The sequence below is a fragment of the Muscardinus avellanarius genome (genome assembly GCF_963383645.1).
Source record: "Muscardinus avellanarius genome assembly, chromosome: 2".
Taxonomy (NCBI): domain Eukaryota; kingdom Metazoa; phylum Chordata; class Mammalia; order Rodentia; family Gliridae; genus Muscardinus; species Muscardinus avellanarius.
Window position 1 is genome coordinate 41,208,657 of NC_137787.1, and position 27,720 is coordinate 41,236,376.

Genomic DNA, 27,720 nt, shown 5'->3' on the forward strand with positions numbered 1-27,720 from the left:
TATCACAAAACATACAAAAACAAAACAAAACAAAAACAAAAACAAAAAAGAAAAACGGGAAAAGGAAAGTGAGGGAGGGAGAAAAAACAGAGACTCTTTCATGAGAATAAGCCAGAATTCAGAATAAGTTAGAAAAGCTGGGCAGGATCGTGTTTACATCAGTTCATTGAAGACCAGGTGTGCTGGGCCTGAAGCGAGTTCTATGGAGTACGTGGTAGCTTCTTACTGGCACTTTTTTACCTTTGCCGGCTCGATATTAAGTTGAACTGGCTTCCCGTGACCTGCACTCCCCAGTCCAGTGGCAAGAGAGCAAGAGCGAATGATTGCAGTGTTGTGAGGTGTGCAGCAATGAAGGTGCGGACCAGGCTGTGTGAAGACAGTCAGGGAAACAGTCACTATCTGGGTCCCCCACAGGAGATGACGTTTCAGTAAAAGGAAGAATGTGTAGGAGTTTGCCAGGTGTGAGGTCAAAAGAAAGGGAGACTCCAGGAAGGACTTTCCATGGCAGATGGACAAGCTTTATAACGACACAAACATGTGAATAAGTTGAAAGCAAATTTCTAGAGTTGGATAATCAGGGGCAGCGGGAAGTGCAAAATGAGATGAAAAGACAGGAAGAGCTGAATCTCAAAGGACCTTGTATGTCCTGCCAAGGAATAGGATTTTGTTCCAAGGCATTGGGAGGCCGTGACGGAGCTGTATGTGGGTAGGGGATGCTGCGTCTGCTGGTCCCATTTGTGGAAGAAAGGTGACCCTGATAGCTGTGGCCGTGCCGGAGGCCGTGCCGGAGGCCGTGCAATGCCGGGGACACTTGGCAGCCTCTTGCAGCTGTCCTGGAAGGAAATGCTGAGGTCTTGGGCCAAGGAGGTGGCTGAGGGCCTGCAGGGGAGGGGAGCATCTGCAATGGGACCTCTGTCAGAAGAGAAAGGAATCTGCTTTCAGCCCAGGCCCTTCTTGGTCAGGCTGCTGCAAATGAAAAGAGGCCTCTTGGTTTTGTGGAAGGGGCCCTAAGTTTCTTTTCTTTTCTTTTTTTTTTTTTGGTGGTACTGGGGTTCCTGGAAGCCCTTCTACCTCCAGGCTACACTCCCAGACCTATTTTTTATACTTTTTAATTTGGAAACAGGGTCTCCTAAGCCAGCGCGCGCGGCTGGCTTCGAGCCTGCGCGATCCTCCTGTCTCTGCCTCCCAAGCGCGGGGATTACAAGCGTGCGCCACCACGCCCGGCAGGGGCCCTAAGTTTCTGAAGGCCTTTCTCAGGTACTAGAGTTGCCAGCCAGAACAGGCCCAAAGCCAAAGTTCAGGGATGTTCAGTGTTAACTGAGTACAAATCTGATATCTACAAACTAACTCTACTTGTCATGCACCATTATTATCAGGTTTTTTTTCTTTCAGGTTTGAGTTCATTGGGGCATTTTTGCTAAACAACCATGTCTTTCTGATTTTTTTTTCCAGATTTTTATCTATTTTAGGTGCTTACCTAAAAATTCCCCCCAAACTCCATTTAATTCAATAAGCACAAAGTTTATTTCCTGATAATGATTTTGCTTTCGATGTATGCACACCCACCAGGTGGGCTTGGGAGTGGCCCTTGTTGCTCAGGGGCCTTTCCTTTTGCCGCCTTGTGTCCAAGGGACAGGATGAGGAAAACCTTGCCCCAGCTGTAACAAGCCACATCTGCTTTTTTTTTTTTTTTTAATTACAAATATCCTGGGATAAGCTATGCTATCTTCATAAAGGCAGAGGGGGAGGGCATGTGTAAGTGTGCCCTCGTATCTGTGTCCCACCTTAGGGGAAAATATCAAAATGAAGGGGAGAAGATTAAATTTGCTTTTAATCTCCGGGTCCCGTATAGCTGTCTCTACCTTAGCTTAATACAGAAGAAAAAAAAAAAAAAAGGCCTTTTCTCCCATATAAAAGTTAACAAAGAGACTATATGAAAATGGTAATACATCCTAAAAGGTTTTTGTATGGATTTTATTGTCACTACTTTCTTGTGAACCTACCTGAATCTAATTTTCAGCCTTTGGTTCAAATGTTTTCCTTTGTTCTTTCTGCTTCTCTGAACCTTAGGTCAGGGCATTTTCTGCAGCTCAACTCTAATCATGTGATTTTTTGTGGCATCAAAGCCCTCTGGTTTTCTTTGAATTTTGTTAGGTGTGGGGCATGTGTTGCTAGGATATTAATTTGCCTTCCACCTTGCCACTTCTGCTCTCAGTTCTTTTTCTCCCTTTGTTGGAGCAGAACTAGGGGTATGATAGTTATGCAGATGACTGGCTCTGACACTCATTCGTTAAGTAATCGTTGAGAGCCTGTGAAGTGTGAGTCATTGTGCCAGGTTCTGGTTATAGAGGTCCTTGCCCTCAAAAAACACACTGGGGGCAAGATTTAAAGAAGCAATTACAACCATGCGTTCTAAGAGATATGCCAGGGCAGCTTCTGGGTGCCATTGGGAAAACAAATCTGGGGCGTAGAATCTAGTCTAGTTAGGCCAGGGCGGGCTTCCAGGAAGAAGCAATGGTTAATCAAGACTGAAGGATGAGTAGTAATGAATTCGGCCTTGGCAGCAAGAATATTTTAGACTCCCAGTACAGACATTTTTATTATGATGCTACTTGAATGTATATAAACATCAGACTAGATAGACAGCCTTCAGTCTTTTGACGCTAATATCAACAAATTCTTTAAAAATTATAAAATATATGCAAACAAAAACAACAAACATTCACGTTCACTGCACAACTTAACAGCAGCGTGGTAGCCAACTCATGAGAGCGTCCTTGTAGTAGGCACTGCTATGAGGGGTTATACTTCTTATGTATAAGCTCACAGAGCACAGAGGCCCGCTCTACTGCCAGAGTTTGTTCATACAGAAGGCTCTGGGTACTGCATCATTATGGGCCCTCCCCAAGTGAAGACACTGCTGTCTAACTAAGTCCTCCTGTGTTCTTTTCCCCCTGGTTCATGTCAACACTACGGGAGCTCAGTGCGACCCTGCAGGCTCTGTCCCAGCAGTGCTTGGGGTGACACGGTGCACACATGCTCTTGAGACTTTATGTTTGGTCTCCAAGAGGTGAGAAGAGAGGCATGAGAGCCAACTCCCTGCATGAAACTCAGCTCTTCCTTTTATTTTATGTTTACAAGGTCATAATTAGGTCAGCAAGTTCTTGTTTGTCTCTAGCTATAGAAGGGGGCATCACGTGTCTTAGGAGGTGAGTGTTTGTCTGGAAGTCTTGCGAGGGTGTCAGAGATGGCTGCCTTCGGCTTTCTCCACGGGCGGCCTTCCGTCCTTCAGCAAAGCAAGCTGGAGACATTACAGAACAGAGTGAAGTAGCTTAGACAGCAAGATGCATCGAGATCGCGGCCTTCAGTTCTCTCAGGAAAGGCAACCTTCTGCCACAGCAAGCAGGAAGCGCATCGGTCCTTTAGCCAGTACTTTTTAGACCAGTTTCCCACATGATCTGAAATATACAGGTACTGAGATTTGGCAGCAGTGTGAAGAGATGAAAGGGTCATTCAGATGAGCCAAAATATGTTTTTATGTCAGTTGTTTTAGAAGGTCATTAAAAGGAAGAGACAATTTGAAAATTCTTGTGAGAATTGCTAGAGAATTCTTGTGAGAATTGGCAAGTGGCTGAAGCCCAAAGATCCTAGGATCTAGTGACTACTTGAAGGAGCATTATGAGAATCAAGGGAGAAAGATAAGTTTCAGATAAAGGGACTGGCATATGCAAAAGCCAGGGGGCAGGACAGAGCCTGGCTCTCTGGGAAAGAATTTTGGAAAGAAGTTTTCCAAAATTCCAGAATATTCATAGATGAGGCAATGGCAGTCTCAGAAGGGATTTGTTTTTGAGCCATTTCAGGGTATGGACTTATTCAAAAGAAACCACTGAAAGTATCTGTAGGTTACAAATAGAAATGACCAAGTCTCATCATTGTCAGTTATACACAAAGGCCTCTAACTTTGAAGGTACATAATAAATACTTAGGATGGCATAGATAAAATTCCCAAGTTTAATTTTTTTTATTTGGGCTGACAATTCAGATAAGAACCATAAAGTCATCCCATTTTGAATTGAAGAAAAATTTCTGCCTTGCCCATTCAGTGGGCAAAACAAAACCATCCCATCTCCCTAGAAGATTCGAGAGATAAGTGTTGTGAAGGGTTTAGAGAGGTGGGAAAATAACTGTAGTGTTAGCTGATTGCGATTTATTCTTAGAATCTAAGGAGTCACACACCTGGTTTTAAGGAAGCACAATCGGTTAAAGATTCAAAACTCATAGACTGCTAATTACCAATGGAGCTAATAATTGCGAGTGCAATAATAATTCTAATAAGGGTGGTAAGGCTGATCAGGTACCATACGCTCTATCCCAGCGAGTCCTTACCAATGCTCTCTGATACAGATGATATAATTATCTTCATTTTGCTGGTGAGGCAACCATTTTGTACCTGCCAAAAAACAAATAGCAAGTAGCAAAACTAGGGCTTAAACCCAAGTTTCCTGATCTCATCACCTTAATCTGAGTGTTCTTTTCTACACAGCCAAAAGGGAAGCTTCTAGAAAATACTGATTGTAGGAAGGAATAGCCATGTCTCCTGCTGCCGAAAGGAAAATGTAAAAGAATCCATATTCTAATGGTGCAAAAGCTCTTTCTTCACCTCTGATAGCTCTCGACAAGGACAGTCTTTCAGACCTCATTTATTCTGAAATAACCGAGCAGGAGATGCCAGCTAACAGCTAAATTAGAAAGAGCTAAATACAAATGGGTTCCATTAATTTTATGGCTTGTCAAATAAATGTAGCAATTTAACTGGAATTGCTGTCTTCTTTCCTGTAACGTATGCATCTTCGCTTTAGGGTTATTTGCCATCTTTTCTCTCGATATTTCTTGATGTGTACCTAATGAGATAGGAGTGATGCTTTTTATTTGACTAAAGCAGTCAGGTTCTAATTCTCCTACGAAAGCTTTTACAATCCTTCCTTGGTAGGTAGTCTTACTGTATAACAATGAATGAGTAGTTTGATTTTGAAATGTATGAATCACTTCTGACATGATTCAGTTTGAGTTTCTGAATACTGTTTTTCTTTTCAATCATGACTTGATATTTACCAATACTTGAACAATAGTATCTCATTAAAGTTCAGGTGGCAAGAGGATTTACACTCATAAGCTCTCAAAATCTGAACCAAGGTGATGACTTTTTATTAATTGTGAAATTAAAATATGTAGGAAACATTTTTAGATGTTTTAAATTATAGCAGTTCTATATATTTTCTCTTTTTATAAGTAGCAATAAAAATGAAAAATTTAGCTAATGTGGAGTATCATGAATTATGTAAATACGGGTGTTGGGTGGCAAGGCTGATTAGAAGTGTTGGTAATGAAGTTTATGGAATATATTATAGTATTGATGCTGTTTCAGTATTGCTTATACCTTTTGTTTTTTTTAAATTAATCTCCTAGAGACTGGCGTTATTTTTCTAAATCATTTGCTTATATTTTTTATATAAAGATATGTGTGTGTTTGAAGAATAAGGAAAATTCAATGAAATCTTAAGAAATCCGGTCCTTGATGTTTGGCATCTTCTTTCCGGAACTTAAAACTATCTTAGTCAATATTCTATTTACTTTTATCCTCCAAAGGCCCAGAGATAGTTAATCACATATTTTGCTTTTTTATTCCCTCAAACAAATAAAATGGTTAGGTAAAAATCTCATTCATTAAGGAGCTTTAAAATATGTTGTTGTTCATTTTTAAAAACAGCATGCTTCTTTCTGTTAAGGGGGAATAATATAAATACCAGCCCGTGGAGGAAGTCTTCTCTCCTCTCCCCCACTCCCTCTTCCTTTTCAGGAGTATCAAGGTCGTCTCTGATGGGATTGCTTTCCAGAGTTTCTTTTTTTTTTTTTCCATGATGAGAGAGGCAGTTACATGCAGCTCTCCTCCACATGACACTTCCCGGAAGACTGGCAAATTGCATCTTGTGATGAATGCCAACTATTACATACCCTGGGATGGAAATCTCCATATAGGGAAAGAAAAACTGACAGAGGGAAGATAGAAGGAAAACACCAATAAATAGAAAGATGTCATCATGGAAAGAGAGAGTGTGGTGGTTAATTTCTGAAAGACTCTGATTTCACAAAACACTAAGTACCATGAAGTATCTGTAAATATGGGTGTGCTTTCACACCTTCACACATACATAATAAGTTTGGGGGATGGCAAATCAAATTCATGTAACCAAAGCTTTGCAAATCCAAATCATATGTGTTTCTTAGGATGCAATCTGAAAATGGGCCACCTTCTAACAGAGAGGAAACTTAGGCAATTAATATTGCATAGTATAAATAGATATTGTCCTGCGGTGGCTTGTGTTACGCATAGGATTTTAAAAGTCTGAAATATATTATTTGATTAGAATGAGATGTTATGGGAAATGATCACTAACACTGTAAATACTTGAGAGTGCACAGGAACCAGCCTGTGATTTTGTTTGTTATAAACTACTATAAGCAAGTTTATAACAAGGAGAGGTAGTGGGGAAGAGGAGGAGATTTAATGCTGATAGCAAAATGTGCTGCCATCAGAAGGCTGCCTGTCCTTTAAAGAATCATCAGGAAAAATATGCTAGGTCTATGAAATATATGCAAGGTAATGTTATTACTCTTAGGTGTGTTTTTATGACTGGTATAACGATGTGGGTTAATGTGCAACATAAAAGTCTATTAGAAAGATGAACTTTTACCAGCAAAAGCTGAACATTAGTTTTTATTCTTATCTAAAATTTTATTTTCAGTAATACAGCTGTTATTTACTCTTAAAGTGCTTGGCACATAATGGGTCAATAATAAGTATTTGTTTTTCAAGTAAAAAAATAAAACAGGTTGCTTTTTACTGTTGAGAGTTTATCTTGTTTGGCATTGTTATCTCCAGCACTTAGCACAGTGTCTTTTGGGTAGAAAGTATTGAATATATGAATGAGTAAATGAATGAATGAGACTTAAAACTGCTAGCTGAAAGAAAATGAGAGTGAAAATTTAAGTCATTGTTTATGTGAAACAGTTTTCTTTAAAAATATGTCCCTAGCCGAGCGTGGGGGCGCACACTTATAATCCCCACGCTTGGGAGGCAGAGCCAGGAGGATTGCACAGGTTTGAAGTCAGTGGTGCTGGCTTAAGAGACCCTGTTTCCAAATAAAAAAGTATAAAAAATAGGTCTGGGAATGTAGCCCGGAGGTAGAAGGGCTTCCAGGAACCCCAGTACCAATAAATAAATAAATAAATAAATAAATAAATAAATAAATAAATAAATAAATAAATGTCCCTATGGTTATAGGCTTTTTAATTCTAATTTATATCCAAAATTTTATTATTTTAAGATAGGCTATGATTACATCAGTGTGTGTGTGTGTGTGTGTGTGTGTGTGTGTGTGTGTGTGTTACTGGGGGTAGAACTCAGGGGCTTTTCTACCTCCGGGCTAACCTCCCAGACCTATTTTATATTTTACTTGGAAACAGGATCTCACTAAGTTGCTGAGAGCCTCACTAAGTAGCTGAGGCTGGCTTCGAACCTGCGCCATCCTCCTGTCTCAGCCTCCTAAGCACAGGGATGACAAGCATGCGCCACCACGCCTGGCACGTCATTTTTTTTTTTAATGAAAGAATCACAAAGTTAGCTCAGCCAAGGGTCCCTAATGAGCTGTGAGTCTTCATCAAAGAGCTTCTAGAAGGGTGATTGTCCTTCTGCCTGTATCTTGAGATCGTTGCCGTGAACTGCTGTTTCTCTCCTCCTCAGGTGTGGGATCCATAGCATGTTCCCCTTACATTTAGCTGCCCTAAATGCTCACTCTGACTGCTGCAGAAAGTTGTTGTCATCGGGTAAGTAAACCCATCGCCGGAGATGAGCCTTACTGTGTCCTGCACACGAGTCACGTGGCTTCAGGTGTCTGAGTGAACGGCTGCCTGTGCATCACGTCATTACCTGACCTGGCAGGAGGGGGCAGGGCCAGGGCTGACTGGACAGGACAGCTCCCAGCATCCCTGCAGTTGAAGCTGTTTGAATGTCAGTATTTCTGCCCCAGAATGAGTTTCATCTGATTTTCCAGTTAGAGTTGGGTGACCTAGGATGAGAGACAGGCAGGCATAGACACGGCTTATAGGAAGTTTAAGTTAAAGGAAAAGAAAACATCTTTGAGGTCTAAAATGGCAGCTTAACATTTAATATTTTTCAACAAAGGAAAAAGGCCAAATGGCCTACATTTTTAGTGGTAGAATATATCATATTACCTCCCTCCTCCCTGGGAATTGTAAAATTCCTAAGGCTTAGCCCCCCTCTAATTATGTTTCATTTTTCTTGTTATTCTTTTCGATGCAAGACCATTTGGAATTAAGAAATTCTTTCTGGGGTGGAGCTTTGCTCACCTTTCTTATCACCACTTCTACCAAGCTCCATGTATTAAGAAGTTCCTCAGCTTTCAAAAGTGGTCAGGTCTGCAAGGCAAAGATTGCTGATGAATGAATTAATCAGATATCCCAAAGGCATATTTTTTTCTTTTAAGTAGTTTTCTTAGACTTGATTCTGCCTTCCCTGATTTTGGTATATTTAAAAAAATAATCCCTGCACAAAAGGCTGCTTCCCAAATCTTAAACCAACAGAAAGGTTGGAACACACTTAAGAAAATATCTATTCCTGCATGTTAGGATTACTCCTTTGCCTTCCATGTTTCTTCCATGTGTTCTGTCTGCCTGTCTATTGCCCTACTTATCTCAAATTGGTTTCATAAATTTCTATCCTGGGATTGAAAAATGGGGCTGTGGTTCACCCAGGGCTGAATGTGAAAATAAATCCTTCTTAACTTCACGGTTCTTCCTATAAAATTGCCAAGCTTGAGCAGTTTCTGTTCGTTCGTTTCCATGACGACCTCTTTCTGACTACAATTGCTTGCATTCTGGTTTTCCTACTAACTGATTTTTCTGTCTCTGCAATGTTTCTTGTGGTTTAACTAGGACAAAAGTATAGCATAGTATCCTTGTTTAGTAATGAGCACGTGCTGTCTGCAGGCTTTGAAATAGACACCCCAGATAAATTTGGAAGAACGTGCCTTCATGCTGCTGCTGCAGGAGGGTGAGTACTTAGCAATTTTCATTATTTCATGACTTAATTACTTATTACGTCTTAATTGACTTAAGTTGTCCTTGAACTAAAAGCAATTTCCTTAGCAAATCAACCAAGAGTCATTTCTACCAAATAACGAATATCACTAGTTGCATTTCCAGATGACTTGCATTTTGTTCTCCCAGAGAAAAATGGTTAGCCCATCTCATGCAGCAGATAGGATTTGTCCCTGCTGCCACTTTGTTCTTCCTGTCTCTCTTCTCTCTCTTTAATTATAGAATTTTCAAGCTATATAACATAGATCTACTTGGACCTTTCCCATCAAAAGAAGTTAATTTAAAATTTGTCCCTAAGTTTTTCCTTTTTTGTTGTTGGTAGGTGGGTGATGGTTAAAAGGATACAAGATTGAGCCAGGAATGGTGGTACATGCCTGTAATCCCAGTATTTGAGAGGCTGAGACGGGATGATCGCAGGTTTGAGGCAAGGCTCTGCGACTTAGCGAGATCCTGTTCCAAAACAAAACAATAGGGACAAGAGGTGTATCTCAGAGGTAGACTTCCCCTGGCTTCAACCCCCAGTACCAAAAAAATGAGAGAAAATACAAGATTAATTTGTGCTCAATTATAGACCTTTCTGTCCTTTCAAAACTATTTTTAAGTCTTTATGATGACTAAATATGAACAAAGGTCAAGAAAACCCAAAGGATGAACAAGAAGTGATTTAATTCTTGCCTCTTTTTTTTTTTTTTTTTTTTTTAGTGTAAAGAGAATTTTTAATCAGCTACTCTCTTTTTCATATCAGTGGTTAGGTTAAAGCTCTGATCAATGTGTTGTTTATATGTTACCACACACTGACCATATATGGAGTCTCTTAGATGACCTTGTGTAGATAGGGTATTGGTTCTTAATTGTTTTCCTAATCCTCGAGGAGCAGCAGTGTGTCTCTTCTTGCCATCTGTGTTACCGAAGGTGTTACCATTGGTCAGAGGTGAATTAACTGTGAAGCCTCAGGGCCCTGATTTACAAGAGTCCCTTCAGAAGTGTTGTAGTTTTATATCCATAATTTTGTGTTCTTTTCTTAAGAGAACCCTTTCCTCCCCTTTAGTCCCCAAACAAAATGAACTTCATGAGCCACACAACTAGAATCTGCCCCTGTCCTCAGTCCTTTGCCCTCACTCAGTAGGAGACGATGCTTTCTATCGACTAGCACACGACACCAACACACACTTGTCATAAAAGGTTCTTATATTTTATGATGCAAAATAGCTAGTTCTATGAGAAGTGTAGATATAAAGGGTCATTGTGGGGTGGGGAGAGCCCTGCTCAGGCTTACCATTAACAAGATTATTTTTCTTTTTTAAATTATATTAAAGCAGTATATCCCAGGCCACTTCTTAGCATCCCAAGTTTCGATGGATGATTATCTTTCTATGCCTAAATTTAAAAATACATATCAAATCTGTTTAGAAAGTGGTAATATACCATTTTGGATTCATTTCTGAAATTCCTGTTAGAATTAACATTTAGCTATGTGCCCTTCAATAGAAAAATTCATGTCAGTGGGTACTTTTCTCTCTACTGACCGTGATTTATTGCTTCTATGAATGACAAAGGAGCTCTGGAAGTTACTATGCTCTGTTACATAATTTTCAGCCTTGGTTCTGCACATTTATTTACCTGGATTACAAAGACAGGGAAAGGCAGCTGTTTTATTTTCCATTAAGGAATGTCTAGTTGAAAGTGGTTATCATGGGGGATTCATTCTGCCATAATAAAAGGTAATGCTCATCGACTCTGGCTCATTGTTTAAAGGTGACATGAAGTTATTACAGGTTGAAGTGGTTGTTTCATAAACTCTTGATGGTTTTGAAAAAGAATTTTAAGATAAATGATGAAACCATTACTGGAGGGTTTAATCATGATTACATGATTCATTAAAGGAATCATTAAATTTCGTAGTCATGGAATTGAAAATGTTCCACTAAGCTCTTTAAATTATTGATTTATTAGCTTTGAGAAAGGACTGTTAGATCCTTACAATATGGAATTACTCTAATATATTCAGGTTATTTCTTGTTAGCATAATTTTAAAGCTGGTGATACCATCTTGTTTTATCCTATACTCTACAGAAAACAGCTTTCTGAAGATTTCACAATAATTAACCTTTATCGTCTTAATGATGTTTCTTCTATCTTTCTAGTAATGTGGAATGTATAAAACTCTTGCAGAGCAGTGGAGCAGATTTCCATAAAAAGGACAAAAGTGGAAGGTATGTAATCAGGGTGCTCTGTCTCAAGTGCTTACATAAAGGAGTAGGGAGTAGTGCCACCCAGGAATTATGCTGAAATGATCCACAAAGAGCTAGCAAGGTTTGGGGGAGGGGCTCTATCCTCAGAGGGAAATCCCTTCTTAAAGGAAAATGCCAACAAAGCGAACACTAGCCATTAGAGAAGCATCTCCTCTCTCAGCTTCTGCCTAAAGGGGCCAGTTGTCTTTCTTCTTTCATTAAAAATAAATAAATTAAACTCCACCATGGATATAATTTAGCAGAATAGAACAGTTTAGCCTTCTGAATCCAGAATCTGGTCAGTCTGTCTACAATTTTAAATATATAGGACATTTCACCTTAGAATAAGTTTTTAGACATGCGTTTATAATATTAAACATACATACAATCTGCCAATGGGTCATAGAACTTATTTTTACCTTTATGGTCTTTTGAATAGCTAAACTGTGCCATAATGCTAGCTGGTCCATGATATATATTTTTTCATGTACATGCACACACACAGAGTCATGAACTGCATATATATATATATATATATATATATATATATATATATATATATACACACACACACGTAATGACATTTTGATCAACAAAAGACCACATATACAGTGGTTGTCCCATATATCCTAGGTGTATAGTAGACTAGACCATCTAGGTTTGTATTTGCACAATGACAAAAATCACCTAAAGATTACACTTCTCAGAATATATCCTGGTCACTGAAAACATACATATTTATACTATCACAGGAATATATGTATATTCTCCTTCCCTCTTTACCCTTCCTGGCATCTTAGCTTTTGTGAATTGTATCAAATTTCTTCTCTCACCAATCCACCTAAGACAACTTATCAAGTGATACCTCTTCTTGCCACTCTGATGGGAGTGTCCCTCCTCTCTGTTCCCCTGGACCCTACATACTCCTGAGACTGACTGTCATTTTCTCTTTATCTTTGGGCCCTGCCATATGACTGGTGACTAGTAATTTTCAGTCCATCTATTTAAAACATAAAAAATCCAGTCTGTAAGATACTCACAATTTCCCTTTTACTAGAGTTTTTATTTCTAGTATTCTGTTTGATTTTTATTCCCTGGATATTGGCTAATCACCCTAGAGAACTGTTAAATAATTGAGAACTTATAATAAGTAATATAAAACAAATAACCTATATTTCTGCAGTCTGATGCTGGTTACGGTACTTGTATTTTCTGAATAGTACTTGCTAGTTTTCTCACAGTAACTCCATGAAGTATATGGGGAATTTTTAGTAAGCAAGACAGTAGAGCCCAGAAAAACTAAATAATGTATAAATGTGCACAAGCCGGGCATGGTGGCGCATGCTTGTAATCCCAGCATTCGGGAGGCTGAGACTGGAGGATCGCGGTTCATGGACAGCCTCTGCTGCTTAGTGAGGCCCTCTGCAACTCAGTGAGACCCAGTCTCAAAATAAAGAATAAAAAAATAGGTGTCAGGGGGTGTAGCTCAGAGGTCGAATGCCCCTGGGTTCCATCCGCAGACCCGCAAAAAAATAAAAAAAGAATGTGCACAGAATTTTAGATTTAGAAAAGACCTTAGGGGACAGCTGTTCAAAGGTCCTTATTGAAATAAGGATGAGGAAGTCCCGGTCCAGAGAGAGGATGTGACTTGGCCCAACTTGCAGATCTGCTCAGACTATAACTTGGGGCTTTCGGTTCTGTACATAATTCTTTCTATTAACCCTCAAGGATTTTATAGTTCAGTAGAGAAGATGAGATAATATACCAATAGCTTAAAATCTAGGCAATAACTTAAGGGAACCCAAGAGATTCAGACAGTAGTTAAGAAATCTCAGACAAAAGAAAGACAAGTAGCATCTGAAACCTTCATGAAGGATGAATGGAGTTTACATGTAGAGGTGGTTCAGGAACAGTCCCTCCAAGAAGAAACCAACATGGACCAGGTAGAAGGAGATGTAGACATGACTTAGGTAACCACAGGTCATTTATGAAGTTCAGATACATTGCATATCTATGGGAGAGATACTCTATAAGAGAAACTGGGGCCAGTGTGAGACAGTGTTCAACCCCAGGCTGACGAATCAAGCCTTCCTCAGTGGTGGGTACTGCAGGTTTTAGAACAGGATTGTCATGTGGGAATTGTGCCTTAGAAAACCCAGTTTGTCATTCATACCAACTAGAAATAGATGGAAGCTTCGTTAGAGCTAAAAGCAGAGTTGATGGGAATAGTGTGATGGGTATTCATGGGATAATCTTGCAATAGCCAAAAAGAGCAATAACATCAACCCAAACCAGGATAGATCCACCATGGCTTACCTTGTCTGAAGCTACCAGTCTTTGTAGCCTTGGTTCTAGTTTATATAGTCAAAGGAAGGCATATCCTTTGGCCCCCACATTCTGAGAGCCAAAGAGCTCTCTGCACCCCTATGGATACTGCCATCAGTGCTGTCAGTGCTAGTGCCAATGGTGGGTCTGTTTTCCAGGCTGAATGAAATAATGACTGTTTATTTTCCAGGACCCCACTGCACTATGCAGCTGCGAATTGTCATTTCCACTGTATTGAGGCATTAGTGACCACAGGGGCCAACGTTAATGAAACAGACGACTGGGGCCGGACTGCTCTGCACTATGCTGCCGCATCAGACATGGACAGAAAGTAAAACTTCCTGGCTCATGCCTCCTCTGGGAGAAGGGCTGGAGGAGGGCGGGCTGCCGAGTTTCCTTCATAGTGCCCCCTGGAAACTAAAATCTCTTTCACTCAGGCTCAAAAGAATTGCTTAATTCCTAACCCTTTATGTGTTACTATTACATGTCACTGCACCATTTCTTCTTTCCTGGTTTCTTTGGGTTGAATGCCAAGTAGAGCTGTCAAGCCCAGGTTTTCAGTTCATTCACAATCTGTTGTAATTTACTTGACATATGCCATAGTTTTTATTGTCACTGTCTAAATGCTTCATATGCTCTAAAACTTAAGACTTACATTTGCTAGTACATATATACACACACACAGTAGCAAATAGTATGTATGTATATATATATATCTCATACATACATAAATATATATATATCATACTTCAAAAATATCAACCCATGCATAACCCTAGCAGCCTTCAAATGAAGCCTCCATATGATTCAAATAGGCGCTTCCTTCCAAGCCTGGGCAAGGATGCTCTTTCAGCCACTAGAGGAGAGGCTATTGGTTTCCCTGCATATGCTTAGATTCTAGGTGGCTTGGAATGGACATCAGAAATCAGTGAACCAGTTCAAGGGGAAGAATGGGACAGGTCCCTGCAATTTATGAAATTGTCATCAAAGACTTAAGGAATGCTTCATTCATAAAAATACTTTTTTGGTGGTGGTACAAGAGCAATCTACCTCTACACCCCAGCCTTATTTTATTTTTTAAACAGGGCCTCCCTAAGTTGCTGAGGCTGGCTGTAAACCTGTGGCCCTCCTGTCTCAGCCTCCCAAGTACTGGGATTACAAGCATGCGCCACCACTCCTGGCTCATAGAAATAATTTTGATGGCCCTCTTTAAACTATTAAATTAGTTGCTGCCCTGTACTGCATAGTTGATTCTGAGTGTTCACTGCCTGTTTCACAGAACAATGATTTCCATACATTTTATATTATTATTTATTTTGGGGCTGGAGATTGAACCCAGGGTTTCAACATATACTAAGTATATATTCTTCCACTGAGCTATCACCGTCCAACCTCTTTAAACATTTTAGATGGTAATTCACAGTAAGAAATACAGCTAACTTTATGGCCCAATATACATATCTACATACATATTTATGTATGTAAAATGGAAATAAAAATTTCATAAAATCATATTTACATTTCCTATGTATAATGCATTCTGCTGTTTCTATTCCATTTCATTTTTAAAAATTGCTGAGTGCAACCCCTCTAAATTGATTTCGCGATTCAGTCCTGAGTTACGATACATAGTTTGAAAAACACATATGAGGAGTAAAAAGATGTTCTTCATATTTGTACTTATTTATATAAATATTTTATTAAAGAAATATTATGTATATAATGATAATAAAGTAGCACTCAGGACCCCATAGCCATGCAGGTTATTAATTCAACAAACATTTGTTGAATCCCTGCTGTATGCTAGGCTCTATTACTCAAAATAGTGTAAGGAGCAGAGGTGGGCCCTGGGGGAGGAGGGAAAACGACTAAACCTCATTTGCTAAGAGCCAGAAAAGGAATCCTGGTTGGTGAGAGTCGTTCTGGCAGATGAAGGGTGATTAGGCTGGACTCCTGGACGATGCTGAACCAGCAAGGAGACAGCAAGCCATGTGGGAGGAGGCAGAGAGAGGGGCCTCCTCTCTCTGAGCTAAGTAGCCTCTGTTTTACTTGGGAAGTTTCAGGGTGTTTATGGAAATGTGGGCAACTTGATTGTTATCTCAATCACACCAATACTTAGGTGGAAGTTTTAGGAAAGTCTTGTGCTCACATGGATTCCTTGGGAGAGGATAGATTGACGGGATGACTCTGGAAGTACCGTGTGTATCCTCAGTGAAACTTGGTGGTGCTTACTTCTTTGGGATGGGGGTCAAAACCACCGAGAGATAACTGCAGTAAAACTATTAACAACTTTGTGAATTAAAAAAATTAACTGTGATTTTTTTCTATCCTTTATGCTGAGAAGTAAGACTGTCTTGGGAAATGCTCATGAAAATTCTGAAGAACTGGAAAGAGCCAGGGAGTTGAAGGAAAAAAAGGCCACATTGTAAGTTTCTTCTGTGCTGAAGAACAAGCTGTCTCTTGATTGCTTTGCTTCTTGGGTGGCTGCACGTGCCCACCTTAGGATTGGCGGTTTCATTTGGAGTCTTCAGGAAGTGCTGTGGGCTTGCCTTTAATGGAGAAGAAACTGATACACACACACACACACACACACACACACACACACACACACACACAAAGCCTTTTCAGATATTTCTTCTCATTTATTGGTACAATAGATAAAACAATTTAGGTAGATTATATTCCCTCCCCCCACCTCTCTCAGTACTGGGGATGGAACCCAGGGGCTCTACCTCCGAGTAACACCCCCAGCCTTATTTTTTACTCTTTATTTTGAAACAGGGTCTCACTGAGTTGCAGAGGGTCTGATTAAATAGCTGAGGCTGGCCACAAACCATGATCGTTCTGTCTCAGCCTCCCAAATGTTGGGATTACAAGCATGCACCACCATGCCTGGCCAAGATTATGCTATTTTTATCTCATTTTTTTTATTTGGTGAATTGTAATTTTGCATCATATTGGGGGTACAGAGTGTCAGAAAAATACGTGCACACAACTCTTGGTGCCCTCTTCACCGGGTGCCCCTCCCTCCCACCCTCCCCCTGCATTGCAATTCCAATCTCAATGCCTTTGAGATTGGAACTGATCATATTGTATATATTCATAGGATTGTTTCAAATTTTGCATTCTTTATGACTCCATCTCCTGCTTTCTCTTCCCTAGTCCCCCTCAGTCACTGCCCTGGAGCCTTCTCATCTAAATGATGTTGTCCTTATTTTTCAATACCCTCGAGGTTTCACATATAAGAGAGAACATATATCTACTTGTTTTTTTAGACTGGCTAAACTCAGCGTAATATTCTGTTCTTTTAATACATCCTTCATTTATGCTATTTTCACACAGGGAACTCTTGCTAAAATTGTAAGCTTTGCCTGGATTATCACTGTGATCGGTCAGCACTTTTAGGTCTTAAATATAATTTCTGACTTTCCCATGCCTCATATGCCTTGGGGTATATACTAAGCCTCCTCTCAAGGCCATGGGCTCAGCTTTTATTACCTGCGGCCAACTCTTTAGCAGAGTCTATAAGGATCTTGAAACTTTGATGTGAAATACAAGATACTTCTACCTCACCCCCTCCATCTCTCCACCACATTAACTGACAACTTCCTGAACCCTCTAAACAGCTTGCCCTGACCAACTCATCCCACCTGCCTGACTGGCTTCCAACAGCCTTAGCTGTTGCTGTGGCAGCTGCTGGAACGCCTGCCATCGCCCCCAGATAATGGAGGCCCCAGTGCTTCATCTCTGAGAGTCCCATCACAGGAAGACACCTGCAGTGCCCAGTGCAGAGTTCAGCACACAGTTAGTGTGCAGTTGCCATTGAATGAGTGAGAAAATGAACAGACAGGTGCCCACACGCCCCTAGACCCTGTGCATACAGTGCTCTGAGTCTGCAGGCTCCCAGGCCCTAACTGGTCGCTTCTTTTCCCTAGTTGCCAGAGGAACCAGTTTCTCTGTGATCTGAATGCTGTGTCTGCTCCAGGCTCCCCTCCTTGGGGGATCCCTCCCTACCTCATTAAAGGGTATGACCCTGATGCAGGTTACAGGATATCACATTTGGCTACTTTTGGGGACAAGAGTCACAGTTGTGAGTAAAGTGAATGACTGAGCTTTGCCTCATTACTCTAAAATTTAAGACAATAATATTAGAAGTTATAAGACTTTAAGCCACCCCAGCAAATGCCCCCTTTTTCAGTGAATTGCAAGTGTTCCCTGAGCCAGCCTAGCCCTCTTAGAGGGATGGAAGGGCAGGGAGCCAGCAGCCCAGAGCTCCTTTGTGCAGAGGGAGACTACTTCCTTTTACCTGTACCTTGATCTAATGTGCTTCTCTTGATTTTGCATGTTAAATGCCCACATTGCTAGTCAGGGGCCTGGGAGGAGAAACATTCCCAGCTAAAACATAGAATTCATTCTTTTCCTTAGAAATTATGTGGATAATGTCAAACTTCTACAGTACTGATGCTACTATAATAGTATAGTTCAGGTATATCTTGGGTTCAATCATGCTTTGAGATCAATCTCAAATGTTTTCCAAGTTACAAATACAATGTACCAACTGAGTTTTATTTATATTTTTATTGAAAATAAATGGTATACATTTAAACTGTACTTGGTGCCTTCTTCCCCCCACCTCTGCCCCCCCCCACTAATGTTTGTCCAGGGTAACCATGCTATATTCATACTTTTACACATTTTCAGATGTAGCCACTCATTAATCAAGTTCAGCCTTCTTCCTCTCCTATCCTTCCATTCAAACTTTGCTGAGATTTCCCTTCCATTATCTGGAGTCCCTCTGGTATCCCCAATGCTCCCTAGTTTGGGCATATTAGAGAAAACATATGTCCCTTCTCTTTCTGTGCTTGGCTGGTCTCACTTAACAGAATACTCTTCAGGACTTTCCATCTTCTTGCGAATGACATGATTTTGTTCTTCTTTATAGCTGAATAGAATTCCATTGTATGTATTTCCTATAATTTTGCAATGCATTAAAATGTTGATGAGGACCTGGGTTGGTTCTATATTTTGGCTATTATGAATTGTGCTGCTATGAACATAGGTATGCATATGTTACTGTAGTTCTCTGATTTCAACCTCTTTGGGAAAATACCCAGGAGTGGTAGAGCTGGATCATATGGTGGATCTATTCCCAGTTTTCTAAGGAATCTCCACAGAGATCTCCATAGTGGCTGAACTAGTTTGCACTCCCACCAACAATGTAAAAGAGTCCCTCTTTCCCCACATCCTCGCCAGCATTTGTTGTTATGTGATTTCTTTATACTTGCCAATCTGACTAGGGTTAGATGGAATCTCAGTGTAGTTTTGATTTGCATCTCCCTGATGGCTAATGATGTAGAACATCTTTTCATGTATCTTTTGGTTATTTGTATCTCTCTTCTTTTGTAAAGTGTCTATTCAGTTCAGTTGCCCATTTCTTGATTGGGTTGTTTGTTTTGCTAGTATAGAGTTTTTTGAGCTCTTTGTATATTCTGGATATTAGCCCTCTATCAGAGTGGTGGCTGGTAAAGATCTTCTCTCATTCTGTAGGCTTCCTCTTTAGGTTATTGATGGTTTCCTTTGATGAGAAGAAACTTTTTAGTTTGATGCCATCCCACTTGTTAATTCGTGCTTTAATTTCCTGGGCTTTGGAGGTTTTCAAACTGAGTTTTAAAATACAATCCAGCTGGGCGTGGTGGCGCATGCTTGTAATCCCCGCGCTTGGGAGGCGGAGACAGGAGGATCGTGCAGGTTCGAAGCCAGCCTTGCTGGCTTAAGAGACCCTGTTTCCAAATAAAGATATAAAAAATAGGCCTGGGAGTGTAGCCCAGAGGTAGAAGGGTTTCCAGGAACCCCAGTACCACCAATAATAATAATAATAAATAAATAATAAAATACAATCCAAATAGGAATTGGGTATGGTATATCCACTACAATACTATTCTATTGAATAATTTTATTTAAAGAGCCAAATTCAGTTTACAATGAGTCACACCTGGAATCTTGTCCATGGCCATTTAATTACCCAAATAAAAAAGATGTCCTTATAAGGTACAAATGACTAAGATAGTATGATAGCAGGGCTCTAATAAAAGTTTCATTTATTATGGAGCATTTATGGGTAAATATACAAGAAGGTATTTGGTTTAAATTTTTCATCAGTTTTCTATAAATTAAAGAACCTATTTAATTGTCTCTATATGTTATTCATTTATTACTTTTGCCTCATACGAAAAGATTGCCTTTAAAAATTTTTTTGAGTATGCTGAGTGTGGTGGCACATACCTGTAATTCTAGTACTTGAGTGGCTGAGACATCAATAGGTTTGATGCCAGCCTTAGCAACTTAGTGACACCTCCAGCAATTTGGTGAGACCCTGTATCAAAATAAAAAATAAAATAGGGCTGGAGCTGAACCTCAAAGGTAGAATGGCCCTGGGTTCAATTCCTAGTACAAAAAAAAGTTTTTGAATAAACTATATACATTTTCCATTGTAAGGTCTTATTTAATGTATAGGCTTATATTTAGAATTTTAAATCTTGACTTGAGTATGAAATTGAACCAGCATGGTCTCTCAAAGGAGATGTATATCCTACTGTCACAGAAAAGATACTGGAATTAGGGAGTGTGGCTCCCTGACTCATACCAGCAGGATGGAGACATTTACAATGGCCCTAAACAGAACTCCTTGAGTTCTTATAGAACCCTATGGGTTCTTGTGTCTTCAGTAAAGGGGAAGCAAAACTCCTTCCTCTAATCTATTCCAAACATTGATTTTTCAGAAAAATTACACTGTTTCAGAGAAGCCATTTGAAATTATTTTTTTCTTCTCTATTTTGCTAAAGGTGCACTTTAAACTTCTTTCTTCATATGTGATTACTGAATTAACTGTTTCTATTTTTAAAATGTTTACCCACTCCTTTAGTTTTCTTTCTTTCTTTCTTTCTTTCTTTCTTTCTTTCTTTCTTTCTTTCTTTTCAGGTCTGGGGATGGAACCCAGGGGCATTCGACCTCCGAGCTACAGCCCCTGCCCTATTTTTTATTCTTTATTTTTTTGAAACTGGGTCTCACTGAGTTGTGGAGGGCCTCACTAAGTAGCTGAGGCTGTCCGCGAACCGCGATCCTCCAGGTCTCAGCCTCCCGAATGCTGGGATTACAAGTGTGCCCGGCTAGTTTTATTTCTTAACTTTTCCTTAGGTTCTTTTTCTTACTCTATTTAATTTTTTTTTGCTTTATAACCTTTAGATCTTAGTCTCCAATGGCAGTGTTATAAATAATCTCATCTCTGTTGAGTTTTTCCAGTTGCAATGACCTGCCTTTTTTAAAATTACATTTGAGACTGTGTCTTTGCTCATGTTGATATAAATCTTATTATTTAGTAATCTTGATGACAGATATATTCTGAACCTTAAGAAGAGAAGGGGAAAAGCCCCTTTAGTAATCCTTTCGCTCTTAAATCTCTTCCTGAATTTTAGAATGACTATTTTAAGCTGAAATAAAGATAGCTATGGTCCAGAGCTGTCTTCTAAAATAGCATCTTATCTTTATACTTACAGATGTCTGGAGTTTTTACTTCAAAATGATGCAAATCCATCTATCCGGGACAAGGAAGGCTACAATAGCATACATTATGCTGCCGCCTATGGCCACAGACAATGTCTGGAGTTGGTGAGTTGTACTGTTTTGTTTTCCAACCAATGCTGGTCTTAAACCATCAATGAATATTCTTGTTGCCTAATTGAGTCAACACTAGAAATCATGTTGGGGATATCCTCTGATAAGCGAAAAAATTGTTATCCTTTTCTATACGAAGCTTTCTTTATTCCATTTCTGTCTTTCCTAATTTCACAGCTGACTGACAATTGACTCTTTTCCACATTAATTTTGGGTGAGAATGTTATTAGGTCTGTGTTTAGACACAGTTTATATTTTAAAGATAATTAGAATGTATCAAATAAATTTAGTATGTTATGGAGAACTTAGCACTACAATATTTAAAACAGATTTGTAAGATGACTTACATAACCCTTAGGCATATGAGTTTGTCAAGGTTGTTCCATATTTGTATTTTAGGGAAAGAAATTGGCAAGGGCATAGTAGAAGAATTTACTGGAATTTTTAAACCACCTAAAATTCTAACCCCATAGTGACCAAGAGACACCTGGGGGTTTAGAATCTGAAACTCCTCTGTTGGTATAGGTCATGAGATCCAAACTCCAGTGCCCACAAAAACTAAAATATAAAGGGGTATAGTGAGCTCAGTTAAGAAATGACAGAGAGTGGTAGAGATGGTGGCCAACAACATATGTTCTGTCTAAAGGGAAAAGCAGCCTGTTGGCTGTTGCTGCTTCAGACCAGGTGGGAATGCATATCCAGTTTTAGGAGAAGCTAAAAATCTGGGGGGTTTATGTGATATTTCCTGTTTTGAAAAGACTAGATGAGCCAAGCGTTTTCTTTACAAAGTGGGTTTGTGGCTGCCTTCTGCCGGCAGGACAACATTTTGCAGCTCCTGAGCACCCAGCTTGGTTCAACTTTGCAGGTTCCACAGGTGTCCCACACTCATTGTCTCTGGTCCAAGAAAGGTGCTACCTTTCCTACTGTCCTCCAGTGTGTTCCCTTGCCCCTTTAAAAGAAGTCCACTATCTAGGCACAGTGGCAGATGCCTATACTCCCAGCACTTGGGAGGTTGAAAGAGGATCATAGGTTTGAGGTCAGCCTCAGCAATTTAGTGAGACTTTGTTTCAAAATTTTAAAATCAAAACAAAAAAAGCTGGGAGCATAGCTTGGAGATAGAAGGTCCCTGTTCAATCAGAAGAAGAAGAGAAAGGGGAGGGGGAGAATTAAGACGAGAATTAAGACTGCTTTTCTGCACCTTTCAGAAGTGCCTGGAGGACACCCAGCTCTTTGCTTTAACTTATCTTTGCACATTTCTTTTAACTTTGAACATGGAAACATTTTCATAGAAGTCACCCAGATTGAAAACCAAAAGATGATTATTCTGTGTTGTTTTCCATCACATTCACTGGCGGATTGTACCTACCTTCATCCTTCTGGAAGGGTTCTAGTCTTTCCTGAGATTCTTGTGAATGCTGAAAATGCCCTTGTTTGGCCTTGGGGGCAGAGGGCACTGTATTTTATTTTTTGGTCTTCCAGTTCTGATTCCACCATAGCTTCCCTTCAGTTACCATGGCTCTGTAACAAATCACCCCCAATAGTTAGTGGCTTAAATAGCAGTAATCACGTTATCTCTCACTGTTTTCATGGACCAGGATTTCTGGAGTGATTTGCTGAATTAAAGTTGACCTGGGAGATTCCAGTCCAGGCTGGGGCCGGCACAATCCCAGGCTTCTTTACTGATGCTGGGAAACAAACAGCTGACATTTCTTGGGCCATGCTCTCCCTGGCTCTGTGTGTGTGTGTGTGTGTGTGTGTGTGTGTGTGTGTGTGTGTGTGTGTGTGTGTGTTTTCATGTGGTTTCTCTAGAACAGCAGTTCTAGATTAGCTGGATGTCTTATGTGGTGGCTCTGGATCTAAAGTCATCTGCCAAGGAGGAGAAGAGAGGGAGAAAAGGAGGAATCTAGCAATGATCTGTCCTTGAAAGCCCCTAAGGTCACATTTGCTGCATCTATTTCTGAAGCAGTCACAAAATACAAAGAGACGCTGGGCTCACGTTTGTAATCCCAGCATTTCGGAAGCGGAGACTGGAGGACACAGTTCACAGACAGCCTCACCTACTTAGCGAGGCCCTTCACAACTCATTGAGACCCTGTTTCAAAAAATAAAAAAACTAAAAAACTAGGGCTGGGGGTGTAGCTCGTAGGTACAGTGCCCCTGAGTTCCACCCCCCTCATACTGAAAAAAAACCACAAAGAGGCAAAGAAGACTCTATCTTTTAAGGGAGACTTGTCAAAGTGTGGCAAGAGTTGATAATTTTTTTTTTTAACTGATTGAGTCCTGGGGCATTCTGCCTCCTAATTACATCCCCAGCCCTTTTAATTTTGAAACAGAGTCTTGCTAGGTTGCTAAAGCTGTCCTTGAACCTGTGATCCTCTTGTTGTAGTCTGCCAAATAATGGGATTGCAGGCATGCATCACTGTGCCTGACTCTGCACAGGGCTTTTAAACACAGAGTAAACACTTGGCAAGAATTGGTTAAGATATAAAGCAATATCACTTCTGCCTCCTAACACCAGTCTTGTAGCAGACGTTGATGTGGACCTATTAGCAAATATGTGTTTGTGTTCAGGCCTCATAAGAAAGGCTCCTCACAATGAGTGTGGTGTGGTGTGTGTGACAATCAGTGGCAGAGTGAAGGCTCACCTCTGTGATTACCCGTTATGAGCCTGCCTTCTAGAATCTACTTAAGACACAGCTGTCTTTAATCAGGTTTTCTCTATGAAAACCATATGCCATAATTGGATATGTGAACTTTATTGCAAAGTTTGTTAATATACTCTTAATAATGTTTCCTGTCTTATAGAACTATACCAAGTTATCTTTAACCCCATAATATACTAACTCTGAGACTGGGTGTTCTGTAATACCTTCTAGCTATGTAAATAATATACTTCATACACTACTTTCATTTTTTCAGAAAAGCCATTATTTCCTTTACATTACAAAAAGGTCTTCTGTCCACAAGAAGCTTCACAGGTTCTTTCTGATTTAACTCTTTGCTTAGATCAACACTTGTCCTTGCATATTTTACAGAGATGATTTTTCATGGCAACTATAAAAATATTAAAAAGTAGGCAGGGAGAAGTGTTAGTTAATCTCAATTTGCACTGTCAGTTTAATAGGACCAGATTATCAATATAAATTGGTAGAAATGTCACCCTTATTTGCTTTTAGGAAAGACCCTCCAAGGGTCATTTATAACACAAACAGGATGGAAGTTCTTCACTCATTTTCCTGAATGATTACAAAAGGATGGAAAGTTTTCTGCATTCCCATTTTGGAATGCATCCTAAAATTCCTCCTGGGTGCAGTTTGCACTAAGCCAAGTTTCTGAGCAGGCTATAAACATTCTTATACCCACCCCCTTCCAGTCAAAACAAAACGCGAGCTGGAAAACAGCCCTGGGTTCACCCTGTTTGAGGCTTGGAACCCCAAAACCAGTTCTCTGAAGGTGTCTCATCCTCTCTTCCGGCTCACCTGACTCTGAACAGATATGGGGAAAGATGGGATCAAATGCAGGTTCTGGAAGGAGGGGAGAGGGAACAGGGCCTGTCCTTGAGACAAGCATTAAAGGAAGAAGTGGGTGTGGGAGAAGGCTTTCCTAATTTTTGTTCCCTTTTTTCAGTAGAAACCTAATGCCTTCAGAGACCTTAAAATTTCCATTTCCTTAGACACCAATTATTAGGAAAGCAAACCAACTACCCAATATGCAGTAGCAGTGATTTTCTAATACTCTTCACAGTGTCATGCCAAGTCTTCTCCTTCAAACACTCCATCCTCCCAGGATCGTTTTAACAAATTGGCTCTGACTTCATGCTAAGCACTAAAGTTTTACCATGAAAAGACCTGCTCCTGATAGCTCCTGTGTTGCTTATTTGAGCCTCTGAGCAAGAAATGTGCAGGGAAACCTTTCTTTGCTTCATATTCCCAACCGAGGCTTCTGGCCTGTGGAAGGAATAGAGAGAGTAGATGCGTTTTTCCCTAGACAACCAGGAGCTTTGTCCTTCAGCAGTTGGGCTAGGATTAAGGACAGCAGCCATCAGAACCAAGCCGATTTGGTGCAATTTATTTCCTGTGCCTCCTCCCATCTAATTGAGTGATGACTGTGGTTATGGATATCATTAAATACGTATCATTAAATTTGATGTATATTTTAACGTGACATTTAACTTAGTCTGTGTTTCTTTGGCATTCATGGTTTGTGATACCTGTCTGGGATCATAAGCTTGGAAATATGCCATACTTTTATAAACCATACTTTTTGTTCAGTCGATTTTGCTGTAATAAAAAAGGAATAGAAATGATTTTATTTTCAGTCTACTTTCCTTATACAAACATATTTAATTAGATTCATGAAAAGAAAAAAAAACTCCCAGAAAGAGGTATGGACCTTACAGCTTTGATAGACTAGCCAACATTTGGATTCTGTCAAGTCTACCTAGATAGGCCAGTTTTCTCAGCTGGTCTTGATCAGAGATGTATGTCCTATACATGCACAAAAAATCTGCCGACCATTGTGTGCAGAGTGCTGTGGTCAGTCATATTTAATTGGGCTCAAAATATCAAAGCAGAGTAGAGGAATCTTGGCCAATAAAACATCTTGCAACTGGATAAAATGTATGTTTGAATGGAGGAGGGAATTGGCACAGAAGAGGTCCAAGCCTGTATCCAGAATGCATTCTGACTGAGTCTGAAGAGGAAACTCAGGGAACCATGCCCCTATTTGGAATTTCTGAGTTTTTGTTGGCATACTGTTTTCTTTTTTACAATATTAAAGATTTGTCTGTGAACATAAAGGTCTTTGTGGCTTTGTTATTGAAATGGAAGAATGCGTATGCCAGTATAATTACACAAATTGCCTACAGAAATTTAGGAGGGATTGTTTGAAAACTTGAAACTTCTGATCAAATTCAGCCCAGGATTTTGCCAAATCACTGGAATTTGGCTGCTTTCCTTGGATCTTTTTTTGTGAACTTGAACTTCAGCTGTGAGAGTAAGTGGGGTGGTGAATATCACTGCATATATATTCTAGACGCTTTTAGGATTCTCTAAAGACAACTAGGTTTGGGGCAACTAAACATTATATTGATTTTAAATAAACTATTTAGTGTTTGGGTCTGTTTCTTGTTTTTATCCCAGGTATTTAGGAAACTACAAACACTTGGCTCTGAGTAAATACATTTGTCTGTATAGGATATATTCATGTTGACACTGTCTAATTAAATTTCTCAATACAAAGAAAGCAGGTTATAGAAAAAGAGTTTTAAAAAAGGAGAGTTACTAAGCGGTCATTTGAGGACAAGAGTATAAAAACCCTAACAAACTTGAACTCCAGCCCCAACCAAGTCCCTGATGACTTTTTTTCTGTCTCCAGAGTTGCTACTAAGAGATGGGCTTGCAGATATACATGGACACTTGGCAGGCAGGCTTCTAAGAGGCCGGGTTCTCTGGAAATCTCAACAATGCTGGTCTTGTTTATTCTTCTCTTGGTTTCAGTTAAAGAGAAACACAAACTCTTGTGAGGAGCTCCCACCAAGGGAGAGGGTGGAGGATGGGCGTAGGTATTGTGATTGCCACCGAGCCTTCTCACTGCCATGAATACAGGTTCACAAATTTGAGTCAGAAGTTGGACATGAATCTATATTCAAAACAGAATAGACAATATGACAAATGTTGTGGTTCCACTATAGAACATCCCCTGGAAGGGCTCATGTAGTCACAGTGCAAAATGTTCAGAGGTGAAATCATTGAATCATGAGGACTCTAATCTCATCTGTAGATAAATCCACTGATGGACGAATGGAATGATTGGATGGTAAGGTGGGCAGGTAGGGTGGGGCTGGAGGAGGTCGGGTCACTGGGAGTGCGGCCTTGGAGATTATATATGCCCCCCTCCCCTCCCCCTGGCCTTTTTCCTGCTTTCTGGCACCATGGTCTGACCTCCACCCATGTGAGCCAGCATAAATTTTCTTTCTTCTAAGTTGTGGTCATTAGGCATTTGAGGTCACAGCAGTGAGAATACTGGCTGAAACAAGAAATTTTTTGCTTATTTCTTTGTAATATGTCAGGGAAAATGCAGGGCTTTACCATGAACAAATCTGGCAGTCGATGAAAGAACCATTTAATGGGATGCATTAAAATTAACAATTTCAGTCGCAGTTGAGGGCCCACGGCATTAGGGTCACTGCTTCTACCTTTCAAAGTGAGCTACTACTGTTTTAGCCCTTGCTAGATTCTAAAGTCAGTCTTGGAAAGGACAAGAAGCTTAATATCACAGAGAAGACATTTCTGAAGTTAGCTCTGCCCTGAATTCC

General features: G+C 40.1%; 1 protein-coding gene across 1 annotated transcript in view; it reads left to right on the plus strand.

Moving 5' to 3' along the window:
- Positions 1-27,720, plus strand: part of ANKRD44 (ankyrin repeat domain 44) — a gene marked incomplete at both ends in the record, with an annotated part of 322,519 nt that overhangs the window by 206,600 nt on the left and 88,199 nt on the right. The window contains 5 exons of the mRNA XM_080689357.1: positions 7,802-7,884; positions 9,067-9,130; positions 11,322-11,390; positions 13,924-14,064; positions 21,287-21,398. Coding sequence (XP_080545483.1) covers positions 7,802-7,884; positions 9,067-9,130; positions 11,322-11,390; positions 13,924-14,064; positions 21,287-21,398 — 469 coding nt within the window. The remainder of the gene's footprint in view (positions 1-7,801; positions 7,885-9,066; positions 9,131-11,321; positions 11,391-13,923; positions 14,065-21,286; positions 21,399-27,720) is intronic.